At 39.6% G+C, this 26,639-nt stretch overlaps 2 protein-coding genes and 1 pseudogene across 6 annotated transcripts in view; 2 read left to right on the forward strand and 1 right to left on the reverse strand.

The window, feature by feature from the left end:
• The window catches only part of SIMC1 (SUMO interacting motifs containing 1), a 36,859-nt gene extending 34,260 nt beyond the window's left edge, over positions 1-2,599 (forward strand). For all 3 annotated transcript variants that reach the window (XM_043988110.1, XM_043988112.1, XM_043988113.1), the window contains exon 10: positions 2,202-2,599. In XM_043988110.1, coding sequence (XP_043844045.1) covers positions 2,202-2,449 — 248 coding nt within the window. In that variant the 3' untranslated portion in view covers positions 2,450-2,599. The remainder of the gene's footprint in view (positions 1-2,201) is intronic.
• A 229-nt stretch (positions 2,600-2,828) lies between these two features.
• Positions 2,829-26,639, reverse strand: part of KIAA1191 (KIAA1191 ortholog) — a 46,016-nt gene continuing 22,205 nt past the window's right edge. For all 3 annotated transcript variants that reach the window (XM_043988117.1, XM_043988116.1, XM_043988115.1), the window contains 4 exons: positions 23,555-23,679; positions 7,919-8,025; positions 6,585-6,727; positions 2,829-4,336 (listed from right to left, as the gene is read on the reverse strand). In XM_043988117.1, the coding sequence (XP_043844052.1) occupies positions 4,131-4,336; positions 6,585-6,727; positions 7,919-8,025; positions 23,555-23,679 (581 nt within the window). In that variant the 3' untranslated portion in view covers positions 2,829-4,130. The remainder of the gene's footprint in view (positions 4,337-6,584; positions 6,728-7,918; positions 8,026-23,554; positions 23,680-26,639) is intronic.
• Positions 14,430-14,900, forward strand: LOC122743278 (annotated as a pseudogene).

The raw sequence follows: 26,639 nt of genomic DNA on the forward strand, positions 1-26,639 counted from the left end.
CCCCTCCAAAAAAAAGTATATTGTAATCTGGAGGATCTTAGGTAGAATCTGTCTATCCCTATTTTAGTTTGAGACCTTGCCCCACCAAAGTCATACAGCTGCAGGACTTTAAATCCTCATCTTCTGATTCAAGGTCCAGTCCCCGCAAGGTCTGCAGAAAGCAGTAAAGGGTCTCAGCCAAAGCTCTGACTCAATCAGAGCTCTCCCCAACCAATATGGCTGTTGTACTTTATGATACTCATCACCCTATTCTTGAATTGAACTTTGTGCCAGCCAGCCATTTGTCTTTTAAATTCTGAAAATTATTTTTTCTGGTTACATGCATATAAATGCATAAAATTTCTTCTCTTGCTCATTTGAAGCTTAGAAAGGAAATACAGAGGGGACCTTCAGACTTACAGCAAAGCCTTAAATGTCAATCCAAGGCATTTAAATATTTAGGTAGTAGAGACCCACAGAATCAGGAAGGAAAAGACTATGAACCTCTCTGCCAACCTTCAATCTCACATCTCCAATTGCCTTTCAGACATATCTTGAACTGGATGTCCAATAGAAGTCTTAAAACAAAACATGTACAAAATGGAACTCACTATTTCACCCTAAACTCCCTTCTCGCCCTACCCCCCTTTCCTGGCCATCTTCTCTATTACCACAGAGGGCAATACTATTCTCCCAGTCCCTCAGGCTCACAAATTAAGTCATCCTGGATTCCTTTCTCACTCCCCATATTCATTCTAGTCTGTTGCCAAAGCCTGATTTTACCTTAGCAACATCTCTTGAATTACCTACCCCTTCTCTGACAATGCCACTAATGCTGGCCCTCATCACTTCATGAGCAGACTACTGCAATAGCCTTCTGGTGAGTCAGCTTGTCTCGTCTTTCCATTCAGCCACTAAAATGATTTTCCTAAAGCACAGGTCTAGGCATGTGACACCCCACCCTATAAATTTCATTGATCAAATCAACAAATTCCATTGGATCAAATACAAAATTAAGTTGCATTTAAATCTCTTCATTTAAAAGGAAAAAAAGCTCTTCATAATTTACCTTTTCAGTCTTCTTACACCTTACTCCCTAACATGTACTCTTTGATCAGTGACACTGGCCACCTGGCTGTTCTGTGAACAAGATACTCCATCTCTGGGCTTTAGGCATTTCTCTGGCTGTCTCCCATGCCCAGAATGTTCTCCCTCCTCATCTCCACCTCTTGATTGTATCTGTTGCAGGAAGCCTTTCCTAACTTAATTCTGGTGCCTTCCCTCTGTTAATTATTGTGTTTATTCTGTATGTGGCTTGTCTGGATATATTTGTTTGCGTTTCCTTCCCCATTAAGACCATGAGCTGGGGCAGCTAGGTGGCACAGTGGATAGAGCACCGGCCCTGGAGTCAGGAGTACCTGAGTTCAAATCCGACCTCAGAACATTGACACTTACTAGCTGTGTGACCCTGGGCAAGTCACTTAACCCCAATTGCCTCACCAAAAAAAAAAAAGAGAGAGAAAGAGAAGACCATGAGCTCCTTGAGGGCAGGGACTGTTTTGGCTCTTTTTGTATCCCTAGTGCTTAGCACATTGCCTGGCATATATTAGGCCTTTGATAAATGTTTAAGGCAGACACATAGTATTTTATCCATTTGCCCTAGACTTAACTTAGAAAAGTCATATTTTACTGTATTTTTAACTTACACAGTGCTAGGTACACAGGTGCATGGGATGAATGACCTTGCACTATGCCCTTATGAAATCCAAGTGATACAAAGGCCATGTTTCACCACCACTGCAATCACTGGTTCAAGAGAAGGCAGATGAAAAATTTCGATTTGAACCTCTGTGTACACTTCTCTTAACTTTTGATGGTCTGAGGAACCAAAGACAACTTGGGCTAGACTAAGCCCCATAATGTAGTGGAAGAGGCTGTTTAAGCAAATAACTGTGTTTCCTGGGCCTTGGTTTTTCTTTCAGAAAAAGGGGTTCCCCAGCATTCTCCAAGGATACTTCCAGTTCTAAACTAAGTACACAGAATTTAGAGTTAGGTGGTACCTTAAAACTCGAATGCTGCAGCTTCCTTTAGGATCCTTTAAGATAAGTCCAAATTTTAGAAATTTAAAGGCCATCAGAGATTGTTTATGTACTAGACAGACATTCCATGTGTCTAATAGTCCTGGGACAGCCGACAATCTTAATTATTTCTCTCGTTTCCAGAACACTTGAGAACTTCAGTCACTGAAAGGAAAGATCTGCTTATCAAGAAGATTAGGCCCCATCTACAGGAAGGTGATGATATCACTGCAGTGGATGTAGAAGTGGAGTTTGAGGCTTTCCGAGTCCGACTAGCCCGAGAGCTTGGGGAACCCCTAGTACCCCAGCTCCAGGAGAAGATATTCATGCTCAAACTCCTCCTCCTCTGTGCTACCAACAGGAACTTCTTGCCAGAAAACAGGCTTCAGTAGGGCGATGGACATTAGTGGCTTTTGCAGCAGAAGGAGTTCATAGGTTACTGCAACCTATCTTTCGTCCAGTTTTTCAACAACTATTTTGTAACCCTTTACAGAAAAATCTCACATTATAGTGAATTCATCATAGGCATTTACCAAGATGATTTTGATATACAAATTATATCTATTTTATAATAAATTATTTCTCATGTGTAGAATTTTTTTTAAGGAACTTTACTTTCTACGCTAAAGCTTTCTTAGCACTATTCCTAACTAAGTATAGTCTAATTTAAGGTCCTCAATATAAATTCTGTGTTCCCCATTACTCTTTGGCACAAAGAAATTATGAACTGCAGGATCACCATCTTCCCCTACTGCTACTATTTTTCTCCCCTTTCAAAAACCACCTACAATCCAGAGAATTTTATTCTCAAATCAAGGTCAGCACATTAAAAAGGAATAGTACATACACATGAAATACAAGGGCCCAAGATTTCTTGGGTACTGTGTTTCTTCCTCAGAGCATTTTAGGGAGCACTCAACAAAACAAAACCAAGAAGAAGGAGACAGTGATGAAATAGGCTTCTAAAAATGAGAGCACAGAGATGTAAATCACTTCTTTAGTGAGGGGACCACCAAAAGGATGATTCAGTTTTGTTTTGTTTTGAGTTCTCAATTTTATTTCTCCTGGCAGCTCAACTTTTTCTAGTAAGAAAAGATTCAGGCCAATGCTTGGGAGAGGTTAAAGGTCACAGGATAATTTATGTCAGATCACTGAAGACATACTGAGCTTCCTTGAGTTTTCACGTTTTTAAAAAATAAGTTATTTCAGCCGTTCCTCTACAGCACAAAACATTGCACAGAATCTCCCTTAAGAATTTAACAGAATCAGTTATTAGTAGATGAGTTGAGCATGCTAACTATTGCTAAAGTGAACAAATACCACAACTCATCTACTGGAGCCAACAATGATTTCACCATTCAGTCACAAACCAAAATCCTTAGCCTTTGGTCTTTTCAATCTTTCCAAAAAGAAAAGGCCACTGTAGGGCAGGAACAGACCAAATCTTCTGCTTCAAGCCCTTAACCAAAGAACCTTTTAAGTATCTTTTATGTAAGTTAAGTGTCACAGGGAAACAGCAGCTTCCACTTCCAACAAACATTTCCCTGTTAGCTACTGTCTCTCTATTCTTGGCCAGGAAGGGACCAAGAAACTAGGCTCCTCAACTAGTGCCTTGATTCTAGAGTAGGAGTGTTCTCTAAGAAGAAGCTGTTAGCTCCAGCAACTAAGATGGAAAATAGTAATGTTCTTTATCAAAGAAAAGAACCACCAAACAAATATTTATCTTGGATAAATATGCAGAACAAAGTCTACTAGATTTTAATTATTTTCCTTGTCCCCTGCAATCTAGCTCTATAGATCAGTAGCTGGCTGTGATCAACTGTACTTTGAGAAGTTATTCAGATCAACTTTGGGACATTACAGAATAGGTCTTCCTGCATTAGAAAGATTCAGGCTTTGCTACAAATATTTAAATAATCAGCAGGAATATTATCCTCAGCAGAATTGTAAATGGATGACATCTTTCCTATGTTAAGTGCAAGGTTGATGGGAAGAAAGAAAAGTCTAAGATACCCTCTCTACATAGCAGTGGTTCACCAGGGAAAGCAACTTCGCTCACATGAAAAGGAAGCTTTAGAACCCTGTAGGAGTCAACACATTCATGTCCCTTGGTTTGAGGTTATGGGTCCGTGAAGGTTGTTTCTTTCCTTCCATCGCTGGAAGGTCCATTTTAGGTGGCTTTAAGGCTGCTGGGTCTTCTGCAATTTTAGTAGCCTGAACCCGAATGAGCTCCATTGGTGATGGCTTCTGAGTACCTTTGTATGACTGGACACTGAAACCTGAGTAAGTAAAGCCACAGAAGACAGATTATTTCCATTTCTGAGGTTAGAAGCCTAAGACAAAAACAAATTGTGCTGGGTCACAATTAAAGCTATCTACACATTCACAAGTTTGATTCAGAAAACTAATTCAGAAACAATCTTGGAAAGTGCCATAGAAGCTTAGAGTTGAAAGGGTCCTTGGGGATCAATTATATATCATGGTGAATAACTCCCCAACATTCCACAACTAAGGTAAGTGCTGGGGGTGGGGGTGGGAGTGGGAGGGCCTACTGAACAATACAATGGAGTAAGGTACTAGCATAAGTAAGTAGCCTTTTCCTCAGCAGTGTCCCTTTATGACCATATTTTAATATAAGTAACATACTAAGTAGGAGTTTAGACCACATTATCTCCTACCTACTCCACATTTTTTAAAGGATACACATCCCACCCCCACCAGTGTCCAGGAAGCATTTTAACATTCCTATTACCATTAACAACCTTGTAATCAAGGAAAGAAAATTCCCCATTTGACAGATGAACTAAGACTCAAAGCAAGGTAATATTTGCCCATGGTCACAACTAATTGGTATATATAGGTAAAACTAGAAAACCAAATTCCCAACTCAAAATCTACTGCTCTGGGGTAGTTAGGTGGCGCAGTGGATAGAGCACTGGCCCTGGATTCAGGAGGACCTGAGTTCAAATCCAGCCTCAGACACTTGACACTTACAAGCTGTGTGACCCTGGGCATGTCACTTAACCCCAGTTGCCTTACCAAAACAAAAAAACCTACTGCTCTTTCCCATGGCATGATACTGGTTAGTGGAAAGAGCACTGTCCTTGGGAGTCCTGAGATCCAAGTTGAAGTCTTGACTAGCTAGCTTTCTGACTGGAGCTAGTCATTTTACCTTTAGGTCTCCATTTTCCCAACTACAAATCCCAAACTATAAACCACTACACTGATACATTATAACACTGAAGAAAATCATGCCATAAAAACCTAAAACCCTGAAGAAATCTAAGTTATTGAAGCTTTTATTATATATCATATTATATATCAAAATCCCTTTTATAAGTAGTTAACACCTACTGTCAATGTATTCTGGGCCCAGAGTCAGGAAGATCTGAGTTCTAATATGACCTCAGATGCTTACCAGCTGTGTGACTGTAGGCAAGTCACTTAAGCTGTTTGCCAGTTTCCTCACAACTATAAAATGGAGATTAATAATAGCACCTGCTTCTCAGGATTGTTGTGAGGATCAAATGAGAGAATATTTATAAAGTGCTTAGTACAGTGTCTGGCACAAAGTCAGTACTATGTAAATGCTTATTCTCTTCCCCTTTCACAAACTTAATTGCTTCAAAACAAATTTTCACTAAAAAACAAAAAAAAAGCACTTGTAGAGTGTACATATATAACCTATGTCACAAGATTGGTTGCTGTCTTGTGGAGAGGGGAGGAAAGGGAGGGAAGGAGAAAAATTTGAAACTAACTTTTATAAAAATGAAAGTTGAAAACTACCTTTACATGTAACTGGAAAAAAATTTAAATAAATAGAAACCAAAAAAATTTTCACATTCACCACCTCCATCCCTCACACTGCTGCCCCACCCAGGGTGGACCTGTTTTAAACAATCCAAAATCCTTAGAAACTGGAATTCAAGTAGATTCAGCTACACTGGTGAGCAAAGAGATCTGCTGTTTTTCAACACCTGAGTGTCTGAGGGGCAGTATGGTGCAGCAGAAAAGGCATTAGATGAGGAGACCTGAGTGTGAATCCCAGCTCTGCTACAGTGACCTGTGCAATCTTGGGTAAATGACACTACCAGCCTCAGTTTCTCAATACATAAAATGAGGTTTCGATCTTCTCTAAGGTTTCCTTCCAGTCCTTAATTCTATGGCCCTTTGGGTCTTAAGCAATAACATAAGTGCTATATAAATGGCAACTATTAAGTAACTGGTTAATGTTACTGCCAAAGCAAATGAGGGACTCTGAGCAGTGTTGGAATGGGAACAATCCAGGGAGCCAGCACCACCTCTCTTAGCTATGTAGGTTTCCTCTTTCTTATCCCAAAAAAGCTCTTAAAAGTGACCCCTGGGGCAGCTAGGTGGCACAGTGGATAAAGTACCGGCCCTGGATTCAGGACTCCCTGAGTTGAAATCCGGCCTCAGACACTTGACACTTACTAGCTGAGTGACCCTGGGCTCAATGCCCTGCCAAAAAAAAAAAAAAAGTGACCCCCCCCCCCCCCAACACAATACCTGAGTCAGATTTCTGGAGGGTTCTTGGTCCAAAAAGGCTCCATTTTTCAGATGAGGGCTTGTCTCTATCTGTATTTCCAGAGTCCATGCTGCTGACATCTAGGCCAGGTAAGGAAGTAGAAGATCCATGAGTAAACCAGCCTCTGGAAGGAAAAAGCAAAGTCCATAAGGCACACAAGAACCACCACAGAAAAGCCTCTAAAATCATACCTTTAGTGACCAATGGCATCTAAAGATCAGAAACTTCCAAGGGAAGAATTATAATATGGAAATCATGGCTCACTGCCACCTTCCAATCACAGGTGTGCCCTTAGTGTTGCCATAACTCCAAGGCCACAGTCATTTTTCTGAGCCCTTCTCTTGTAGGAAGTCATCACGGTAGGGGAAGGGGCAGCTAGGTGGCACAGTGGATAAAGCACCGGCCCTGGAGTCAAGAGGACCTGAGTTCAAAACTGGCCTCAGACACTTAACACTTACTAGCTGTGTGACCCTGGGCAAGTCACTTAACCCCAATTGCATCACTAAAAAAAGAAGTCATCACAGTAATAAGCATCCCCCCCTTTCTTACCTAAAACACAAGAGGCATTACAGTCCAAGAAGATTTTCCCAGCTTGGTAAGACCTAACTAAAGCTTAAGCATTTCTGACACCTCCAGTCACCCCCAGCACAAATCAAGTATCTTCAGAAGATACATGATCAATATATAACCCAACCCCACAAAAAAGTAAGAAAGCATGATGTCATTGTGGTATTCCTGTGGCACTCATTCCCCTCATAATAATCTACCTCACAATGGGCTTGCAAAAGATCTAATTAAAACCTTATGCAGGGTATGCCTATATCCACATTCTGTAATATAATGCTATATAGCTTCCCTTCCAAATGTTATCTATTCATCTGAAATCTGTATAGGACTATATGAGTAAGATGTAACACCAATGCCAAGTGCAGGAAGTATGACCTGCCATCAAAATGAGGAAGATTTAGATATCAGCTACATAGCATAGTGGATAGAGGGCTAGGTTTGGAGTACTCAGGAAGACCTGAGCATAAATTTTTAAATAAAGCTAGTAAAAACTTACCAGGGCAAGTCACTTAACACCTCAGCCTCAATTTTCTCATCTCTAGAGTGGAATAAAAGCACCTACCTTCACAGGTTTGTTGTGAAGGTCCAATGAGATAACATAAGTTAAAGTGTTTCATGAACCTTGAAGAGCTATATAAATAGCCATTATTGTTTATAGCAAGCTCTTACAGTCCAAAATGAGACTAACGCGAGCTTTGAAAGCTGTGGGGATGGTGTTGTGGAGAGAGGTCCTAAGAAATCAGCATACCTGGGCTTTTGCTTGGGAGAAGAATGGGGTGTACTACTTGGGGTGGACTGGGTTGAAGCAGTCAGTCTATCTTCTTTTGTCATTTCTCCATTTTGCAACTTCAATTTCTGTTTGAAAGGGGGGAAAAAACAAGCCTTTCAGAAAATTCACACCAACTTATAAGCTTATGAAAGACATATGAGCTGATAGCTTGGTTCAAAGTCCACATGGGGAATTATGGTCTGAAATAACATAGAACTTTCTTTGCTTACTTCCCACCCCCTACTCATCTTAAGTTGATGGAGTAAGGGAAAGAGCATTGCACTGCAAATCAAAGAACCTGAGTTCCAATTCCAGTTCTACCACTTACTGTACAACTTTGGGCAGATCATCTCCCCTCCACAGGACCCTAAGATTCAGAGCTGGAAGATAGCTCAGAGGTCTTCCAATCCAACTCCCTTCTCTAAATAGATGAGAAACTAAGTCTATGAGAAGCGAAATGATTTGTCTCTGGGCACTCTGGTCACAGGCAATAAGAGCAGAGGCAAGATCCCAGGGCTGACTCCAAATCTACTGTTTTTTATGCTACATATTCTACCTCTCCTGAGCCTCTATTTCCTTATCCTTAAAATAGGGATCTTAGTGCTTACATCATCTTCTTCCAAGTTTTCATAAAGAATTAGATTTGTAATGAGGTAATACAAACTGAGCCATAAGAAGACATCTCTCTCCACTCCTCTGCAGAGGTGTGCCCTTGGATGTTGAAGGCTATATATATGGTCAGATTTTTTTGCCATATATTGATTGGTTTTGCTAATTTTTTTCTCTTTTTAAAATAAGTTTTCCTTGTTATCTTCTAACATCACCAGAATTTCCCCCAGCATCCCCTCCTCTTCCCCTGTCTCAGAGCCATCTCATAAAAATAATTATTTTTAAGGGGAAAAAAAGAGGAAGAAGAGGGAGGAAACGTCAGAAAAAAACAATTAGCACACTTTAAAAAGTCTGAAAATATATGTAACTTTCCACATCCTTTGCAAAGGAATTAAGTAGGATAACTTTTTATCCTCTTTTTCTTTCTCCTCTAAGAGAGAAGTGAAGAAGGGGTATCTTCTCATCTTGTTCCTTTTTTTTTTTAATTTTGGTTATATTGGAAGGCTCTCTGGGTATAGAATGTGGAACAATACAATGGGAAATTTAAGCAATACAAAACAGTAGATATCAGTTATTCTTAAAACTTTATTTAAAATAAGAAACATTTTGGGACAGCTAGGTGGCACAGTAGATAAAGCAGCGGCCCTGGATTCAGGAGAACCTGAGTTCAAATCTGGCCTCAGACACTTGACACTTACCAGATGTGTGACCCTGGGCAAGTCACTTAACCCTCATTTCCCCCCGCCCCCCCCCACAAAATTGGAACTCAAAACTAAAATAAGAAACATTTTAAAGTCTTAAAGTACTACAGAAATGAGGGTTGTCATTACATATGCCAAACAATTAACCAAGTCTTTATGAGGTATCTAACTCATTCTATGCAAAGGCAATGTTACAGCATTTAAGAACAAAAAATGTTAAGTTTTAAGTCTATAAAATAAAGTTCTAGTACTGCCACAGAAGCAATTATTCAAAGTCTGGGCACCAATAGCAAGTTTCTCTACTGTACAGTTGCATACACAGTTTGCTGAAACAGGTGGAGTAGAGAGGCAAAAGGTATAATTGAGACAGGAAGTAGTTCAAAACCAAAGAATACTTCACACTGATAAAATGCAACAAAAAACATCCCAAGGATGAAAACAAACATTGCACAATGCAATTAAACAGAACCAGGTGAAAAGTGTCCAGGATGGGGAGGGGGATGCTAACCAAGAAGGAGGTTCAGGGTTATAGTCACAATTTAGGAGACTGAATAAAAATGTATACTTCCAAACAGGAAAGTATTTGAAAAAAAGAAAATGCATCTAAGCCCAAATTAAAAAGATTCTTGGAAAGCATTTCCCAAGAACATTCATTAAGGGAACAGCATTGCAAGAGACAACGTGGTATATTAGAAAGAGTCCTGCACTTGAAGTCATGAAGCCTGAAATAAATTCCTGTTTATAATGTTTGAATTCAAGCAAATCACTTTTAGTTTCCTCTAAGATGAAGAAAACATTTGCATGACCTGCCTTACAGGGTTATTTTTAAAAGCTGTTTTATTAGCTAAAAAAGCAAGAGTTCCTGTCACATGTCCCCCAAAGAGTAAGGCTTCTGGACTGATTCACTTAGATTCACTAATGTGGCTGAATGATAAGGGTTATTCCCCTAATGTGTTTGGTCCTTCAGAATGAGAAAACACAAATCAAAATTTTTCTTATAACCAGTCACAATGAATAAAAAGGAATAAACAAGAGGCTACCATTTACAGTATATGAATCCAATTGACTGTACTGGAACCATAAAGAATTCAGAGGAACATGAAAAGATGTATGAACTAATAGAATGGAACTCATACAGGATAAATCAGAACATAAAAACAACATACACAGTGACTACAATAACATAAACAGGAAGAACGATAAAATAAAACTTGAATACTATGTAACTATAATGACCAGTCTTGGTCCCAGGGAAGAGTTGAGAACACGCAGGACTTCCTTTCTTGGAGGCACAGAAAGTAGTTGATATGTACCTAAATGTTAAAAAAATCTTTGTTAAAGGGGGAGGCTCACCGTATATATTTAGAAATGAATATGATAGGGGGCAGCTAGGTGGCACAGTGGATAAAGCACTGGCCCTGGATTCAGGAGTACCTGAGTTTAAATCCAGCCTCAGAAACTTGACACTTACTAGCTGTGTGACCCTGAGCAAGTCACTTAACCTCCATTGGCCACAAAAAAAAAAAGAAAGAAAGAAAGAAAGAAAAATTTAGGGGCAGCTAGGTGGCGCAGTGGATAGAGCACCCACCCTGGAGTCAGGAGTACCTGAGTTCAAATCCGGCCTCAAACACTTAACACTTACTAGCTGTGCGACCCTGGGCAAGTCACTTAACCCCAATTGCCTCACTAAAAAAAAAAAAAAAAAAAAAAAAAAAAAAGATAAAATTTAACAAAGCACCAATTTCTAATTTTCTGGATAGTGCAAAGGCACTGAATTTGGAGCGCAAGCAGCTACCTTTAGATTCCAGCTCTCCTTACCACATATGTAACCTTAAGCAAGTTCCTTAGTCTCTGGTCTCAGTTTTCTTATCTATAAAATAAGGAAGTTGGGCTATGTAATCTCCAAGGCCTCTTCCAGTTTTAGATCCTATGCATTCCAAGCACAAAATGCTACTTTAGGTGAGCTCATGATGAAATAAAATAACCCTTTGCTCCCAGAAGAAATTAAATGCTATTATTACTGTATGAGTAATAAGTTATACAACTATAAAGGGACAATTGCAGGGAACAAAGTACTACTCATGAGAAAGGAAGTGGGCATAACAGCTGAGCTGGGACAAGGGTCACAGGGGTAAAATATTTAATTGCATGCCAAGATACCAGTTCACCCAGTCCTACGAATTGGTTAAGAACTAAAGCACCAACTAATGTTGTAAAAAGGCAATTTGTCAGAAGGGAGGCAGAAAGCTGAGAAACGATTTTTATGGCCAGTACTTCTGATAGAGGCCTCATTTCTAAAATATATAGGGAACTAAATCAAATTTATAAGAATCCAAGTCATTCCCCAATTGAGAAATGGTCAAAGGATATGAACAGGCACTTTTCTGATGAAGAAATCAAAGCTATCTATTGCCATATGAAAAAATGCTCTAAATCACTATTGATTAGAGAGATGTAAATTAAAACAACTCTGAGGTACCACCTCACACCTATCAGATTGGTTAATATGACAAAAAAGGAAAATAATAAATGTTGGAGAAGCTGTGGAAAAATTGGAACACTAATGCATTGTTGGTGGAGCTGTGAACTGATCCAACCATTCTGGAGAGCAATTTGGAATTATGCCCAAAGGGCTATAAAGCTGTGCATACCCCTTGACTCAGCAATATCACTTTGGGGTGTTTTTCCCAAAGAGATCATAAAAAAGGGAAAAGGACCCACATGTACAAAAATATTTATAGCTGCTCTTTTTTGTGGTGGCAAGGAACTGGAAATTATGAGGTTGCCCATCAATTGGGGAATGGCTGAACAAGTTGTGGTATATGAAGGTTATGCTGTAAGAAACGATAAGCAGGTGGAGTTCAGAGAAACCTGGAAGGACTTGGATGAACTGATGATGAGTGAGATGAGCAGAACCAGAAGAACATTATACATAGTATCATCAACATTGTGTGTTGATCAACTGTGATAGACTATATTCTTCTCACCAATCCAACGGTACAAGAAAGTTCCAAAGGACCTCATGATGGAAAAGGCTCTCCAAATCCAGGGGAAAAAAAAAAAAAGGAACTGTGGAATATGGATGCTGATTGGACCATACTATTTCTTTTGTCTTTGGTGCTGTTGTTTTTCTTTTTTGAGGTTTTTCCTTTTTGCTTTGATTCTTCTCTTATGGCATGACTAAGGCAGAAATATGTTTAATGTTATTATATACATATAACCTATATCAGATTGCCTGCTGTCTAGGGGAGAGGGGGAGGGAGGGAGAAAAATTTGAAATTGGAAATCTTATATAAACAAATGTTGAAAACTATCTCTACATGTAACTGGAAAATAATAAAATACTTCAAAAAAAAGGCGGGGGGGGCAGCTAGGTGACGTAGTGGATAAAGCACCGGCCCTGGATTCAGGAGTACCTGAGTTCAAATTCAACCTCGGACACTTGACACTTACTAGCTGTGTGACCCTGGGCAAGTCACTTAACCCCCATTGCCCCGCCAAAAAACCCCAAAAAAACCCAACCCCCCCCCCAAAAAAAGGGCAATTTTGTCATTATAGATAGAGAACTGTCCTCGAAGCTAAAGACCTTGGTTTCTGTCCCACTTCTGACATATACTAGCTGAATGACCCTGGGCCACTCACATAAGGCATTAGATAATCTTCTAAGACTAGAAGTTGCACAGAACTGGCTGAACTGCATTAGTAGAAATAGCTTCCTTATAGGAAGGAAATCACAAATTTGACCTGCTCCATTTCCGACCTGGGCTGGTTCACCCCTCCTTAGGCAACCTGATGGTCCCCTGTTCCTAGGGGGTCACCATATTGATGCCGAACTTAGTGCGCACACCAAATCGGCATAGCACATGGCAGCCCAGAACTCCTGGGCTCAAGAGATCCTCCAGTCTCAGCCTCCCGAGTAGCTAGGACTACAGGCGCGTGCCACCATGCCCGGCGAAATCATAAATTTAAAAAGAAAAAGAAAAAAAGCTGCTGAAGCCAGAATGTCACTAAGTACCCAAAGAGTACCAGGTTTGAATCAGAAAAAGGAGTTGGTTTAGAAGTAGCATAGGACATATCCATTTGAATTCCCACTGCATGTCTCCTAAGCACTTACAATGTAATGACCTAAGATTCTATGATGGCTGCAATCAGACATAGTTTTGCTCAGTGATCCTCTGCATCCAAAAAGTCATAAAACAGGGAAAGAAATGTTCACCAAAGGTGTGTTCTACTGTCATGGAGGATATGCTACACAAAGTCCAAAAAGAAGTACTCCATATAAACTGTAACAATGCCTCAAAAAGATCCATGGTCACTCAATAGATAAGTCTAGCAATCCAGGTAGCAAAAAATGCTATTGTACATTACTTAGACTGACATGCAGTGGGGCTGGTTAATTCATTAGTGGATAGATGGATGGATGGACGGATAGGCAGACAGATGTATCCTACACTTATACACATGTATCCAACAAGTAAACTTCTAATTTAAAAAAATGGGCTAGATTTCACTTAAGAAATAAAATAAAATAAAATAGCTTAAATGAATGTAGGGGCAGCTAGGTGGCACAGTGGATAAAGCACTGGCCCTGGAGTCAGGAGGACCTGAGTTCAAATCCGGCCTCAGACACTTAACACTTACTAGCTGTGTAACCCTAGGCAAGTCACTTAACCCCAATTGCCTCACCAAAAAATAAATAGATAAATAGATAGATAAATAAATAAATAAATGTAAACTGATCCCTAACACAAAAGGGTCTCTAAAATAAATATTGTCCTGATGAAGCTATATAATTGCAAATTATAGAATATGCAATGGTGTTTAAAGATACAAAATAACACATAACCCAGGAGGAAACAACGCTATCAATATTTGTGCCTGAAACATGCTATACATAACATCTAGGACATCTGACCCAAAAAAATAAAAGTGGTTCTAACAGAGAGATGACTTACTAAATATACCAAAGAAGATATATACATTTTTGGATATGGCCAATCTAGTCTTGCAAGATTGTGCACATTTTTTCATTGGGGTTGGGGTATCATTTTTTTCTGCCACTAAGTTTGGAGGTGAGAAAGAGAAAAAATAAACACTTGATAAATAGGGGGCAAAATAAGTTTTAAAAAGTTATAGTGGCTTTCCGGTGTTGGCGGCCCAAATGAAGGAGCAGAAATGGAATGGCACCTCGCAAGGGGAAGGAAAAGAAGGAAGAGCAGGTCATCAGCCTTGGACCTCAAGTTGCAGAGGGAGAGAATGCGTTTGGTGTCTGTCATATTTTTGCTTCCTTCAATAATACCTTTGTCCATGTGACTGATCTCTCTGGCAAAGAAACCATCTGCTGAGTGACTAGTGGGATGAAGGTCAAGGCTGACAGAGATGAATCTTCTCCCTATGCTGCTATGTTGGCCGCTCAGGACGTTGCCCAGAGATGTAAAGAACTAGGCATCACTGCCCTTCACATCAAACTTCGGGCCACAGGGGGAAATAGGACTAAGACACCTGGCCCTGGTACACAGTCAGCCCTGAGAGCCCTGGCACATTCTGGAATGAAGTTCAGGCGGATTGAAGATGTCATTCCAATCTCCTCTGACAGCACTCACAGAAAGGGTGGTCGCCGTGGTCAGTGTCTGTGAATATCGTTTGTTGGATTATTTTTGTCAATAAAAGTGTCACGATGATCTGTTTGTCTCTGGTATTCTCTTTTTTTTTTCTTTTTTTTCTTTTTTTTTTTTTTTAGTGAGGCAATTGGGGTTAAGCAACTTGCCCAGGGTCACACAGCCAGCAAGTGTTAAGTGTCTGAGGCCGGATTTGAACTCAGGTACTCCTGACTCCAGGGCCGGTGCTCTATCCACTACACCACCTAGCTGCCCCATGTCTCTGGTATTCTCAAATGGTATACTCTTCCCTCATGCTGACTGCTTTGATGTGTGTACCCTTGTTTTGTCTCACAAAGATTGTGGCTTAGGACCCATGTCCAGTGCATGTTTTAGGGAAAGAGGCTTGACTGGCATATCACTAATATAAGATCAAAAAAAGAAGTGACCAGTCAGGATTGCTTGACTGAAATCATTGCTTTTGTTCCACTTTCTATCTGTTGGATTGTTAATTCCTAAATTATAGTCTACCTTGCTGACTATTGTAATCTGAAAGTTGATCTTAACATTACCCAGTGTTTTTATGGCTTTTTATATTAGGCTGTGAGTATTTTATACTGCAACAAACCAGAATGGAATCCTATAAAAATTTATTGTGACCATGGTAACTTGTTTCCTCTTGGTCCCATCTTTAAATGAGTGTTGGATTAAATGATCTGTAAGGTCTCAAAAAAGAAAAAAGTTATAGTGAGATAAAGTGCCTGAGCCCCCAAAAAATTGCATCCTTCAGAGTGAAGTGAGCAGAATGTAACAATATTAAAGACAACTCAGTCTGAGACAATCCACAAGCATTTGTTATTTTCCGTTATTTTTTACTTTCTTTTTTTTTTTTTTTTTGCGAGGCAATGAGGGTTAAGTAACTTGCCCAAGGTCACACAGCTAGTTAAGTGTCAAGTGTCTGAGGTCACATTTGATCCTGGTCCTCCTGAATCCAGGGCCGGTGCTTTATCCACTGTGCCACCTTGCTGCCCTGATTGCTTTTTTTTTTTTTTAAGTGAGGCAATTGGGGTTAAGTGACTAGCCCAGGGTCACACAGCTATTGTGTTAAATGTCTGAGGCCGGATTTGAACTCAGGTACTCCTGACTCCAGGGCCAGTGCTATGTCCACTGCGCCACCTAGCTGCCCCTGATTGCTATTTTTTATATCAACTATTAACTCCCACCCCTATTGAGAAAGGAAAAAAAAAACAGTCAAGCAAAATAAATTTCCACACTGGCCATATCCAAAAAGAAAATTGTCTCAAACTGCAATGAGTCCATTACCTGTGAGGAGATGGGTAGCAGTTTTATCAAAAGTCTTCTGTAATTGATTGGTCATTGTGTTGAACAATATCCCTAATTCTGTCTTTATAATAATGTTGTTACTATACAAAATGTTCTCTTGAATCTGCTCACTTCACTCTATATCAGTTTCTTCTCTAATTTTTCTGAAATAATACCTTTCATCATTTCTTACAGCAAAATAGTATTCCATTGCATTCGCATACCATAATTTTTTAGTAATATTGTGGAAAAAAGGAAACCAAAAATTAAAAAATAGCCCTCAAGAAAAATAAAATTTTTTAAAAGTATGCTTCCAAGTCATTCCCCAGTTGATAAATGGTCAAAGGATAAATGGTCTTGGATCTTGCTAATGCTTTCTTGGAGTAAGGAATATATAAATGTTCTCCAAGATCTTAGGAACAGCGTTCCCAAAGTGGTCTGATCCAGGGCAAAGTCTGATCATTCACCTTCCGGGATGAACTCTACAAGATCCTCATCTGTGCTCCCCCCTGCCACAGGTTGGAGCTCCAGTAGACTGATGAACTTGGCCTCTATCAACCAGTTGGAAAACTCTCCTGGTTTGGAATGACAACTGCAGGCTACCCTTTGGTTTGGGATTTCTGCTCTCTTTAGACAGGGCTCTATTCTGAGGGTCAGAGACACATAGCTACAACTTATTTCTGAGCTTCCTTCTTGCTCTATACAGAGTCTGGAGTAGAGGCCATGGTCACCCATCACTATGGTACTTCAACCCTAGGCACAGCTCTTCACCTCAGGCTGCCCCCAATCTGTGACTCAGAACTGGATATGTCAGTTACAGAACTGCCAACTAGTACTCTATTCCTGCATCCTGCACAGTCAAGCCCCACTCTGGGACCTTTTCTTGATATCTGTGGAAGCATTAAAGGGGAGAAAACTTGGCTACATTTCTTCTTGCTATTATGCCATCTAGATATCTTTTTTGGGGGAGAAGGGGGCAACGAGGGTTAAGTGACTTGCCCAGGGTCACACAGATAGTAAGTGTGAAGTGTCTGAAGCCAAATTTGAACTCAGGTCCTGTGTTTTATCCACTGCACCACCTAGCTGCCCCCAGGCATCTTTTCCTGGTGATCACTTGCTGTAATCTCCTTGCTAATATCTTATTTAAGATTTTAGCATCAATATTCATTAGGGAGGGGCAGCTAGGTGGTGCAGTGGATAGAGTACTGGTCCTGGAGTCAGGAGGACCTGAGTTCAAATATGGCCTCAGACACTTAACACTTACTAGCTGTGTGACCCTGGGCAAGTCACTCAACCCCAATTGCCTCACTAAAAAATAAATAAATATATATATATTCTTTAGGGAAATTGGTCTATATATTTTCTTTCTCTGTTTTTGCTTTGCCTGGTTTTGGTATCACTACCATATTTGTGTCATAAAATGAATTTGGTAGAACTCCTTCTTCACCTATTTTTCCAAATAATTTGTATAATATTGGAATTGTTCTTTAAATGTTTGGTAAAATTCACCTGTAAACCCATCTGGCCCTGGGGATTTTTTCTTAGGGAGTTCATTAATGGCTTGTTCAATTTCTTTTTCTAATATGGGTTTATTTAAGGATTTTATTTCCTCTTCAGTTAACCTGGGCAGCTTGTATTTTTGTAAATATTCATCCATTTCATTTAGATTATCAAATTTATTGGCATACAGTTAGGCAAAATAATTCCTAATTACTGATTTAATTTCTACTTCACATCACCTTTTTCATTTTTGATACTGGTAATTTGGTTTTCTTTTTTTTAATCAAATTAACCAATATTTTACCTATTTTATTGGTTTTTTCATAAAACCAGCTCTTAGTTTTATTAATTAATTCTATAGTTTTTTTGCTTTCAATCTTATTAATTTCTCCTTTAATTTTCAGGATCTCTAGTTTAGTATCTAATTGGGGATTTCTTTTTTTTTTCCATTACATGTAAAGATAGATTTCAGATTTTTCTCCCTCTCTCCCCTCCCTCACCCCTCCACTAGACAGCAGGCAATCTGATATAGGTTTTATACACACACACACACACACACACACAATAACATTAATCCTATTTCTGCATTAGTCATGTTATAAGAGAAAAATCAGAGCAATGATGAAAAACCTCAAAATAGAAAAAACAGCACCAAAACCAAAAGAAATAGTATGGTTCATTCAGCATCTATACTCCACAGGTCTTTTTTTCTTTTCTTGGATTTGGAGATCCTCTTTTATCATGAGTTCCCTGGAACTCTTCTCTTCCATTGCATTGGTGAGAAGAATATAGTCCATCACAGTAGATCAACATTCAATGTTGATGATACTGTGTACAATGTTCTTCTGGTTCTGCTCATCTCACTCATCATCAGCCCATGCAAGACCCTCCAGGTTTCTCTGAACTCCTCCTGTTCATCGTTTCTTACAGCACAATAGTATTCCATTGTATTCATATGCCACAACTTGTCCAGCCATTCCTAATTGCGGATTTCTAATTTGTTCTTTTTCTAGCTTTTTAATTTGCACGGCCAATTCATTAATCTCCTCTTTCTCTTTTTTATTCATGTAAGCATTTAAAGCTATAAATTTTCCCCTAAGCACTGCTTTGGCTGCATCCCATAGATTTTGGTATGTTGTCTCATTATTGTCATTTTCTTGGATATAGTTATTGTTTCTATGATTTGTTGTTTGACCCACCCATTCTTTAGAATGAAATTATTTAGTTTCCAATTGATTTTCATTCTACTTTTCCATGGCTCTTTCCTACATGCAATTTTTATTTGCATCATGATCTAAGAAGGATGCATTTACTATTTCTACCTTTCTACATTTGACTGTCATGTTTTTGTGCCCTAATACATGGTCAATTTTTGAAAATGTGCCATGTACTGCTGAGAAAAAGGTATATTCCTTTCTATCCCCATTCAGTTTTCTCCAGACATCTATCATGTCTAACTTTTCTAGTAATCTATTCACCTCTTTCTTATTTATTTTTCGGCTAGATTTATCTAATTCTGAGAGGGGGAGATTCAGATCCCCCACTAGTATAGTATTACTGTCTAATTCCTCTTGTAACTCATTTAACTTCTCCTCTAAGAATTTGGATGCTATACCACTTGGCGCATACATATTTAATATTGATATTACTTCATTATCTATAGTACCTTTTAGCAAGATGTAGTTTCCTTACTTATCTCTTTTAATTAGATATATTTTTGCTTTTGTTTTGTCTGAGATAAGGATTGCTACCCCTGCTTTTTTTACTTTAGCTGAAGCATAATATATTCTGCTCCAGCCTTTTACCTTTACTCTGTGTGTATCTTTCTGCTTCAAATGTGTTTCTTGTAAACAGCATATCGTAGGATTCTGGTTTTTAATCCACTCTGCAATTTGTTTCTGTTTTATAGCAGAGTTCATCCCATTCACATTCACAGTTATTATTACTGTCTATTCCCCTCCATTCTATTTACCCCCTTTGTACTTTTCCCCCCTTCTTTCAACCTATTCCTCCTCACTGACATTTTGCTTCTCGCCCCTGCTTCCCCCAATCTGCCCTCCCTTTTTATCACCCCTCTCTCTTTTCTTTACCCTTTTCTCCCTTGCTTTTGTCCTCCCTTCTATCAGTCCCCCCACCCTTTCCCTTCCCCTTTTGCTTCCTAAAAGAATGAGCTAAGTTTCTTTATCCCAATGAACATATATGTATGTTATTTTCTCTTTGAATCAAATCTAATGAGAGTAGGGTTGAAACAATGTTCACCCCTCCTTTCTTTCCCTCTATTGTAATAGGGTTTTTTTCACCTCTTCATATAATTCACCCCATTCCACCTCCCCTTTCCTCTCCTCCCCATAGACTCCCTTTTTAACCCCTTAATTTTCTTTGTATCATCACATCAAAGACAATTTATATTTATACCCTCTGTGTAAAGTCCTTCTCTCTGCCCAAATACATTTACAATTCTTAAGAGTTATGAGTATTATCTTCCTGTGTAGGGATGTAAACAGTTTAACCTAATTGAGTAACTTTTTTTTTCCTCTGTTTACCTTTTTTTTTGTTTGGTTTTTTTTAGTGAGGCAATTGGGGTTAAGTGACTTACCCAGGGTCACACAGCTAGTAAGTGTCAAGTGTCTAAGGCGGGCTTTGAACTCAGGTCCTCCTGAATCCAGGGCCAGTGCTTTATCCACAGCGCCACCTAGCTGCCCCCTCTCCTTGTTTTTTCAAATGCTTAATTTTTCAGGGGTGGGGAACATAATAAAAACAAGATAGCAATATAAATTTATTTTTCTAAAGGCTATTTTCAAGCTTTGATGCAGCCAAAAAAATTAATTCCCTTCAAATTCTAATGGTGACTCTCCACAGTAAGCTGGTTTGAGCCTTGGATTAAACTATGTTTAAATGTGTGTTATGTGCAAAGTCCTATGCTAACACTGGAAACACAAAGATGAAAACAGGCATTTCCCTTGTCTTTGATGAGTTTACATTCTCCTTAGAGATACAGCTCACACATAAATAAGTAAATACAAAATGATTTGAGGAAGGAAAAGTTCATTAACGAAAAAAGATCAGAAAGGTTTTATGCAGAAGATAGCACCTGAGCCTTAAAAAAAAAAAAAAAGAAAGAAAGCTAAGCACTGAGGAGTGAGTTTTTAAAAAATGCATTACAGGTATAAGGGACAGCCAATGCAAAGGCAAAGAGGTATGAGATCAAAGACGCAGTAAGATATTAATAACAGGAGGGCATAAATATGGCCTCCATATCAGGTAACAGTGTCCAGACTATAAATTTATCTACTAATAAATATTGTAAGACAAAGGAAAATAAAATCAGAACCTACAGAGGCAGAGGATCCTATGGATTGGGAGTGTGATCAGAGAGAAAAATTTCAGAGTTCTGGTAGTGAGATCTAATGTAGGACTACTAATGTAACTGAATGAGTAAAAATAAAAGTGTAGCTAATGGAAGCTGAGGAGGCTGACAGTGCTGAAAGGAGAGGTTGTGTGAGGGAATGTTAACAAGTCTACTGAAATCCTCTAACAGGAAGACTTAATTTGGGGTAGAGGAAGATTGCTTCTTTCCTCCTTATTCAGAGAGGATGACTAGAACCAGGTTCAAAAATCCTGAGATGATAACTGCAACTAGGAATGGGATATAGTGGGATTGGAATATCCATTAAAAATGGATAAAATAACCTAAAGGGTGATGGTGGTTAAGAGAGAGTCTTAAGGCACAATGAAGAACAATGAGTCTATCTATTCCTCCTTCTCCTAGTATATATGGGGAATGAAAGAATGGATAGACAGTGTAAGAAAGGAATGCAGTTGTCAAGATAATGGAATGTGATAGATGAGATTTGGCAGATACTCAGGAGCCCACCTGAGTGGATTACTGGCTGACTTGACTGGATTACTGACTGACTTATAGTTGACTAGATTCTAAGCACATCTGGCTGGTACTCGAGAGTACTTAAGAAAGCATGGTTCTCAGAAGCTAACAAACTTTAAACTTCCGGGCCAGTCAACCAACCAGCTTGAAGAACCTCCCATTTCTGGGAGGGGACAAGAAGGAGGAAGGAGAGCCTGCGCAGGGGGCTCTATCTCTTTTGGTTCCTGACCTGAGCGTGGTGATGAGAGGACTTCACAGGGGAGTTGAGGAAAGAGGATTGCCAGGTTGTAGGAATTCTGTTCTCAATCTTTCTCTTTCTTTACTATCTTTCAATAAACCCTTAAAAACCTAAACTTGTTTATCAGTGATTTTAGTCAGTTTCTCCCCAAACTGGGGGGACAGATTAGAATCTACATTTAGAATTTTAAATTACACACAGTGTAAAGGCCAGGAATGCAGAATTTTCTGTAAAGAGCAAGGCTGGACAACAGACAATGTCATCAACTCTGCACGTGAAGCCCTTCGAGCTTCATCTGACCTGCCAATTTTTAGTTCTCTAGAACTACATTTAAGACCCTAGGATCATCTCTATAACACAATGAGAGATTAGAGTAGAAATCAATGGAGTTAATGCCTCTTGGATACTCATAACGTAAAATGGAAATTTATTAAATAATCTATATTTTTAAAGTAGATGAGTTAAAAAGATTTATAATGGGGCATGTTGGGCATTTTTATTTGTATGTAGCTCTATATAAATTTCTCTTCTCCATCAGTGGCACTCAATGAGAAAAAAGTTCCCTACCCTCTGTTCTAAACAATCAGGTTAAAGTCAAGCAAGGAAAGGCTCCTTTACTTGACTTGCTGCCATCTTAGCTGGCAGTCTGGTGGCATTTCCAGAGAGCCAGATGGCCAAGAGTGGTGAAGATCAGTCAAATAATGAGATTACTATTGGAGCCCTTGTTTTCCTGGACAAGACTCGCATGGAGACCTTTCAGCTCAAACATCAGAGAAATAAAACCTTTTTTTTACAAAGTTCTAACATCATTTCTTTTTCCAAAGGAAAAATTTCTGTTTCCTTTGGTTCCATTCCTAAACAATGTACCACCAAATCTGGAGCACCACTGTGCTCCACATATAAATCACCTCTCCTTTTCCAAGTATCATAGAAAACTCAGAAGTTCAACATTTTTATCTAAGATTTGTTGATCCCTAAATCTGGTTTTAATAAATCATTCACTTAATAATGCAATAATTCAATAATACTTGAATTGGCCAGAAGTCCTGTGAATCCACCACTTTGCACTGATAAACTAGCAATGGATGTTTAATCTTGGTACCAAGACACATAATATGACCTGGAGCTAAAAAACAATTTCATTTAGAAAGAGATGAGACAGTGGCAACAGATTTTTTGACACTTCAAATTCAGTCTGAAAGGGGAAGTATAACAAAATGATATTCCTCTATTGACTTCAAGTCAATCTGCATTCTGCAAAATAAATGCTGGAAGACTATATTACACAAGATGAGAATGATCATTTCACCACATTCCTTACAAGGTAGTTGTGAGTTAAAAACTGAAACACTGGGGGCAGCTAGGTGGCGCAGTGGATAGAGCACCAGCTCTGGAGTCGGGAGTACCTGAGTTCAAATCCGGCCTCAGACATATAACACTTACTAGCTATGTGACCCTGGGCAAGTCACTTAACCCCAATTGCCTCACTTTAAAAAAAAAAAACTGAAACACTTTGGAAATAGATTTTGTTATGTGAAATTATGTATTCTTTTGGGGGGGGGTTGTGTGTGTGAGAGGCAACTGGGGTTAAGTGACTTGCCTAGGGTCACACAGCTAGTAAGTGTTAAGTGTCTGAGGCCGGATTTGAACTCAGGTCCTCCTGAATCCAGGGCCGGTGCTCTATCCACTGCACTACCTAGCTGCCCCTGTATTGTATTTTTTTATGTAGTATTTTCTAAATAATTCAAGGTGTTACATACTCACATGGACTGCCTCTGCCATACGGTGGTACTTAGCTTCTTCAGTGGTGAGGCCTTTATGCGGAGTGTATCCTGCATCTGTCAGCCCTGCTCGCTGCTCAAAACGCTGGATGCTCTCTTGTGTCTGTTCTGAAATAGAAGACATTTTACATACACACACACACAGACAGGAAGCAGAGAAGCATTAGCCCAGGAAATGAGGCTGCCCACTGGGAAGAGTGATGAATGAAAAAAGTTGTAGAAATGAGAATGAGGCAAGTAGCCCCAGTTTTTCTACTATTATCAACATGAAAATAATTTAATACCAATAACCTCAAAAGCCATGAGGTAGTTTCTAGATAGAAAGAAAAAAATCCCCAAAGCGTCATTTACCAAGTAACAATTCAATTCTATTTCTAGAGCATTTGAAATGAAAGGGCTTCTTCAATAGCTGCCAACAGGGCTTCGTGAACAGGAGGCTCCCAACAAAACAATGAAATTCCCAGAGGTCTGAACATTTTAATGAGAAGCAGGGGGTGGGGGGTAGGAAATGCACCATCACAGCAGGCTATTTAGAGTGATATTAGTATGAAAGTTGGGATAAAGGTTTGTATCTAATTTTACTGGACATTTGTGCATAATTTATGGAAGTTTGATTATGGAACCTTTTTTATTTGACTGACAGATCCTTCCCTCATGGATATTAAAGGCCATCATAAATATAATTAATTTCCCTTAAAAAAAAGAAGAAAACCAGCCTTCCAGAACAACTAAAGACAGCCAAGGCTATGTCCTGGGCAGCAAGAACAGAAGTCTCTCCTGAGAACTCTGAGACAGTTCCACTCAAGGTGAAGACCACATAAGCACCTACAGAGGCAGAGACTCTGAAGTTGCCAACACTCACTCTGTCCTGAGACACCAATGAAAGACCTTAAGTTCCAACACTCTGAGACTAAAAGATGCAGTAAGGCCTACCCCATAGGAGGAGAAAATTAGTATAAGACTCCAGTGGGTCTCAAAGCAAGACAAAGGAGGACCAACAATTCCATTAAGAAGAACAGCTGGAGGGGCGGCTAGGTGGCCTAGTGGATAGAGCACCAGCCCAGGAGTCAGGAGTACCTGGGTTCAAATCCGGCCTCAGACACTTGACACTTACTAGCTGTGTGACCCTGGGCAAGTCACTTAACCCCCATTGCCTGGAAAAAAAAAAAAAAAAAAGAAGAACAGCTGGAAGTGGAGCCTGGAACTAGCACAAAGCCCCAGTTCAGGAACTAAAGTTGAAAGGATGAGAAAATAAAATACCAACCAGTATCAAAAATTATTGCAAATCTCTCCAAAAAGGAGAGTGACTCTGTAACAACTTCAAGCAGAGATGAATGAATCAAAGGAAAAAGGACTACATAAATACGTAGGAGAAACAAAGCAAGAGATAAAAATGAATTAAAAAGCTCTTGGGGGGGGGGGGACTGGAATAAATTGCTTAGAAGAAAAAGTGCCCAAGAAATGGACCCCCTGAAACCTAAAATAGACCAAAGAGACATCAATGACTCCATGGGATATCAAAAAAAATTAAAACAAAATCAAAGATTGAGAAAATACAATAAAATATAAAATATTATTAAAAAAACAGCCTGGGGGCAGCTAGGTGGCGCAGTGGATAAAACACTGATCCTGGATTCAGGAGTACCTGAGTTCAAATCCGACCTCAGACACTTGACACTTACTAGCTGTGTGACCCTGGGCAAGTCACTTAACCCTCACTGCCCTGCCAAAAAAAAAAAAAACTAGCCTGGAAAACAGGTCAAGGAGATTTTTAAGGAATCAATCACTGGAGTTCTTGAAAGCCATGATTTAGAGAGGGGGGAAAAGCAGATACTATAGCTAAAGAAATCATAAATGAAGACTACCCAGACCCATTAGAACCAGAAGTCAAAGTGAAAATATAAGGAATTGGGGTAGCTGGGGGGTGCAGTGGATAAAGCACTGGCCCTGGATTCAGGAGGATCTGAGTTCAAATCCAGCCTCAGACACTTGACACTTAATAGCTATATGACCCTGGGCAAAACACTTAACCCTATTGCCCCAACCAAAAAAAATAAAATAAAATAAGGAATCCACTTTGGCACCATGGCTCAGATGCCTCATCCTGAAACTTCTGTAGGGGCCAAATTTAATATGGGGAGAGTTAACTGGGTGGCTCGCTGTAATATTGGGGTTCAGAAAATGAGGGACCTCTAGGTCCAAAGTTTCCTCCCCTCCGAACTGCCTTTTTTAGTTATTTCTCCCAGGCCAATAAGAAAGGGGATCGACAGCCTCTTTTCCACAAACAAATCAGGTTTTATTCATAGGAATAAAATACATAGCAAAGGTGAAATTAATTAAGCCAATCACAAGGGAATAGGGAAAGAGGAAAATGGATAATCTCCCTGGCTCTAGCAAAGGTTAACACAATCCCCAAACTTGCTTCCAGCTCAGCTAATTCAAAGAGTTGGATTCATTTTTTATTAACTCACCACCTGGGGTCCATAGTTTCAATAGCAAACAACTATGCATCCTCTTTGCAATCTGCTCCTGGAAGCTCACTGGCAGGAAAAGACCCCAACTTCCTGTTGAGGGTCCCTTTTTCTACTTTTTTCTCCCTCCCCCAAAGGGGAGGTCCTTCAAGTTGTGTGGCTGAGACTGGTCCCCTGTTGATGACACAGTCCACAGCCTCTGAGGACACTCCTTCTCAGAGTTGACCAAGTTTAAACTAGGTTTAACAGGTCTGGCCAGGTGTGCCTAAAAATCTAATCATCTGTGGGGCAGCTAGGTGGCGCAGTGGATAGAGCACCAGCCCTGGAGTCAGGAGTACCTGAGTTCAAATCCAGCCTCAGACACTTAACACTCACTAGCTGTGTGACCCTGGGCAAGTCACTTAACCCCAATTGCCTCACTAAAAAAAAAAGTCTAATCATCTTAAGTGGGTACTTAGTAGTTTCTCATTCACACCCAATTCAAACACTACTAAATCAATCAGGTCTTGGACACCTGCCAAATTCCATTATTTTACCACACTTCCTTCAGAGCTCCTAAACCCTGAGGTCTCAGAGCCTCTATTTCCCTCCAGGCTC

The sequence above is a fragment of the Dromiciops gliroides genome, chromosome 2, assembly GCF_019393635.1.
Source record: "Dromiciops gliroides isolate mDroGli1 chromosome 2, mDroGli1.pri, whole genome shotgun sequence".
Classification (NCBI taxonomy): Eukaryota; Metazoa; Chordata; class Mammalia; order Microbiotheria; family Microbiotheriidae; genus Dromiciops; species Dromiciops gliroides.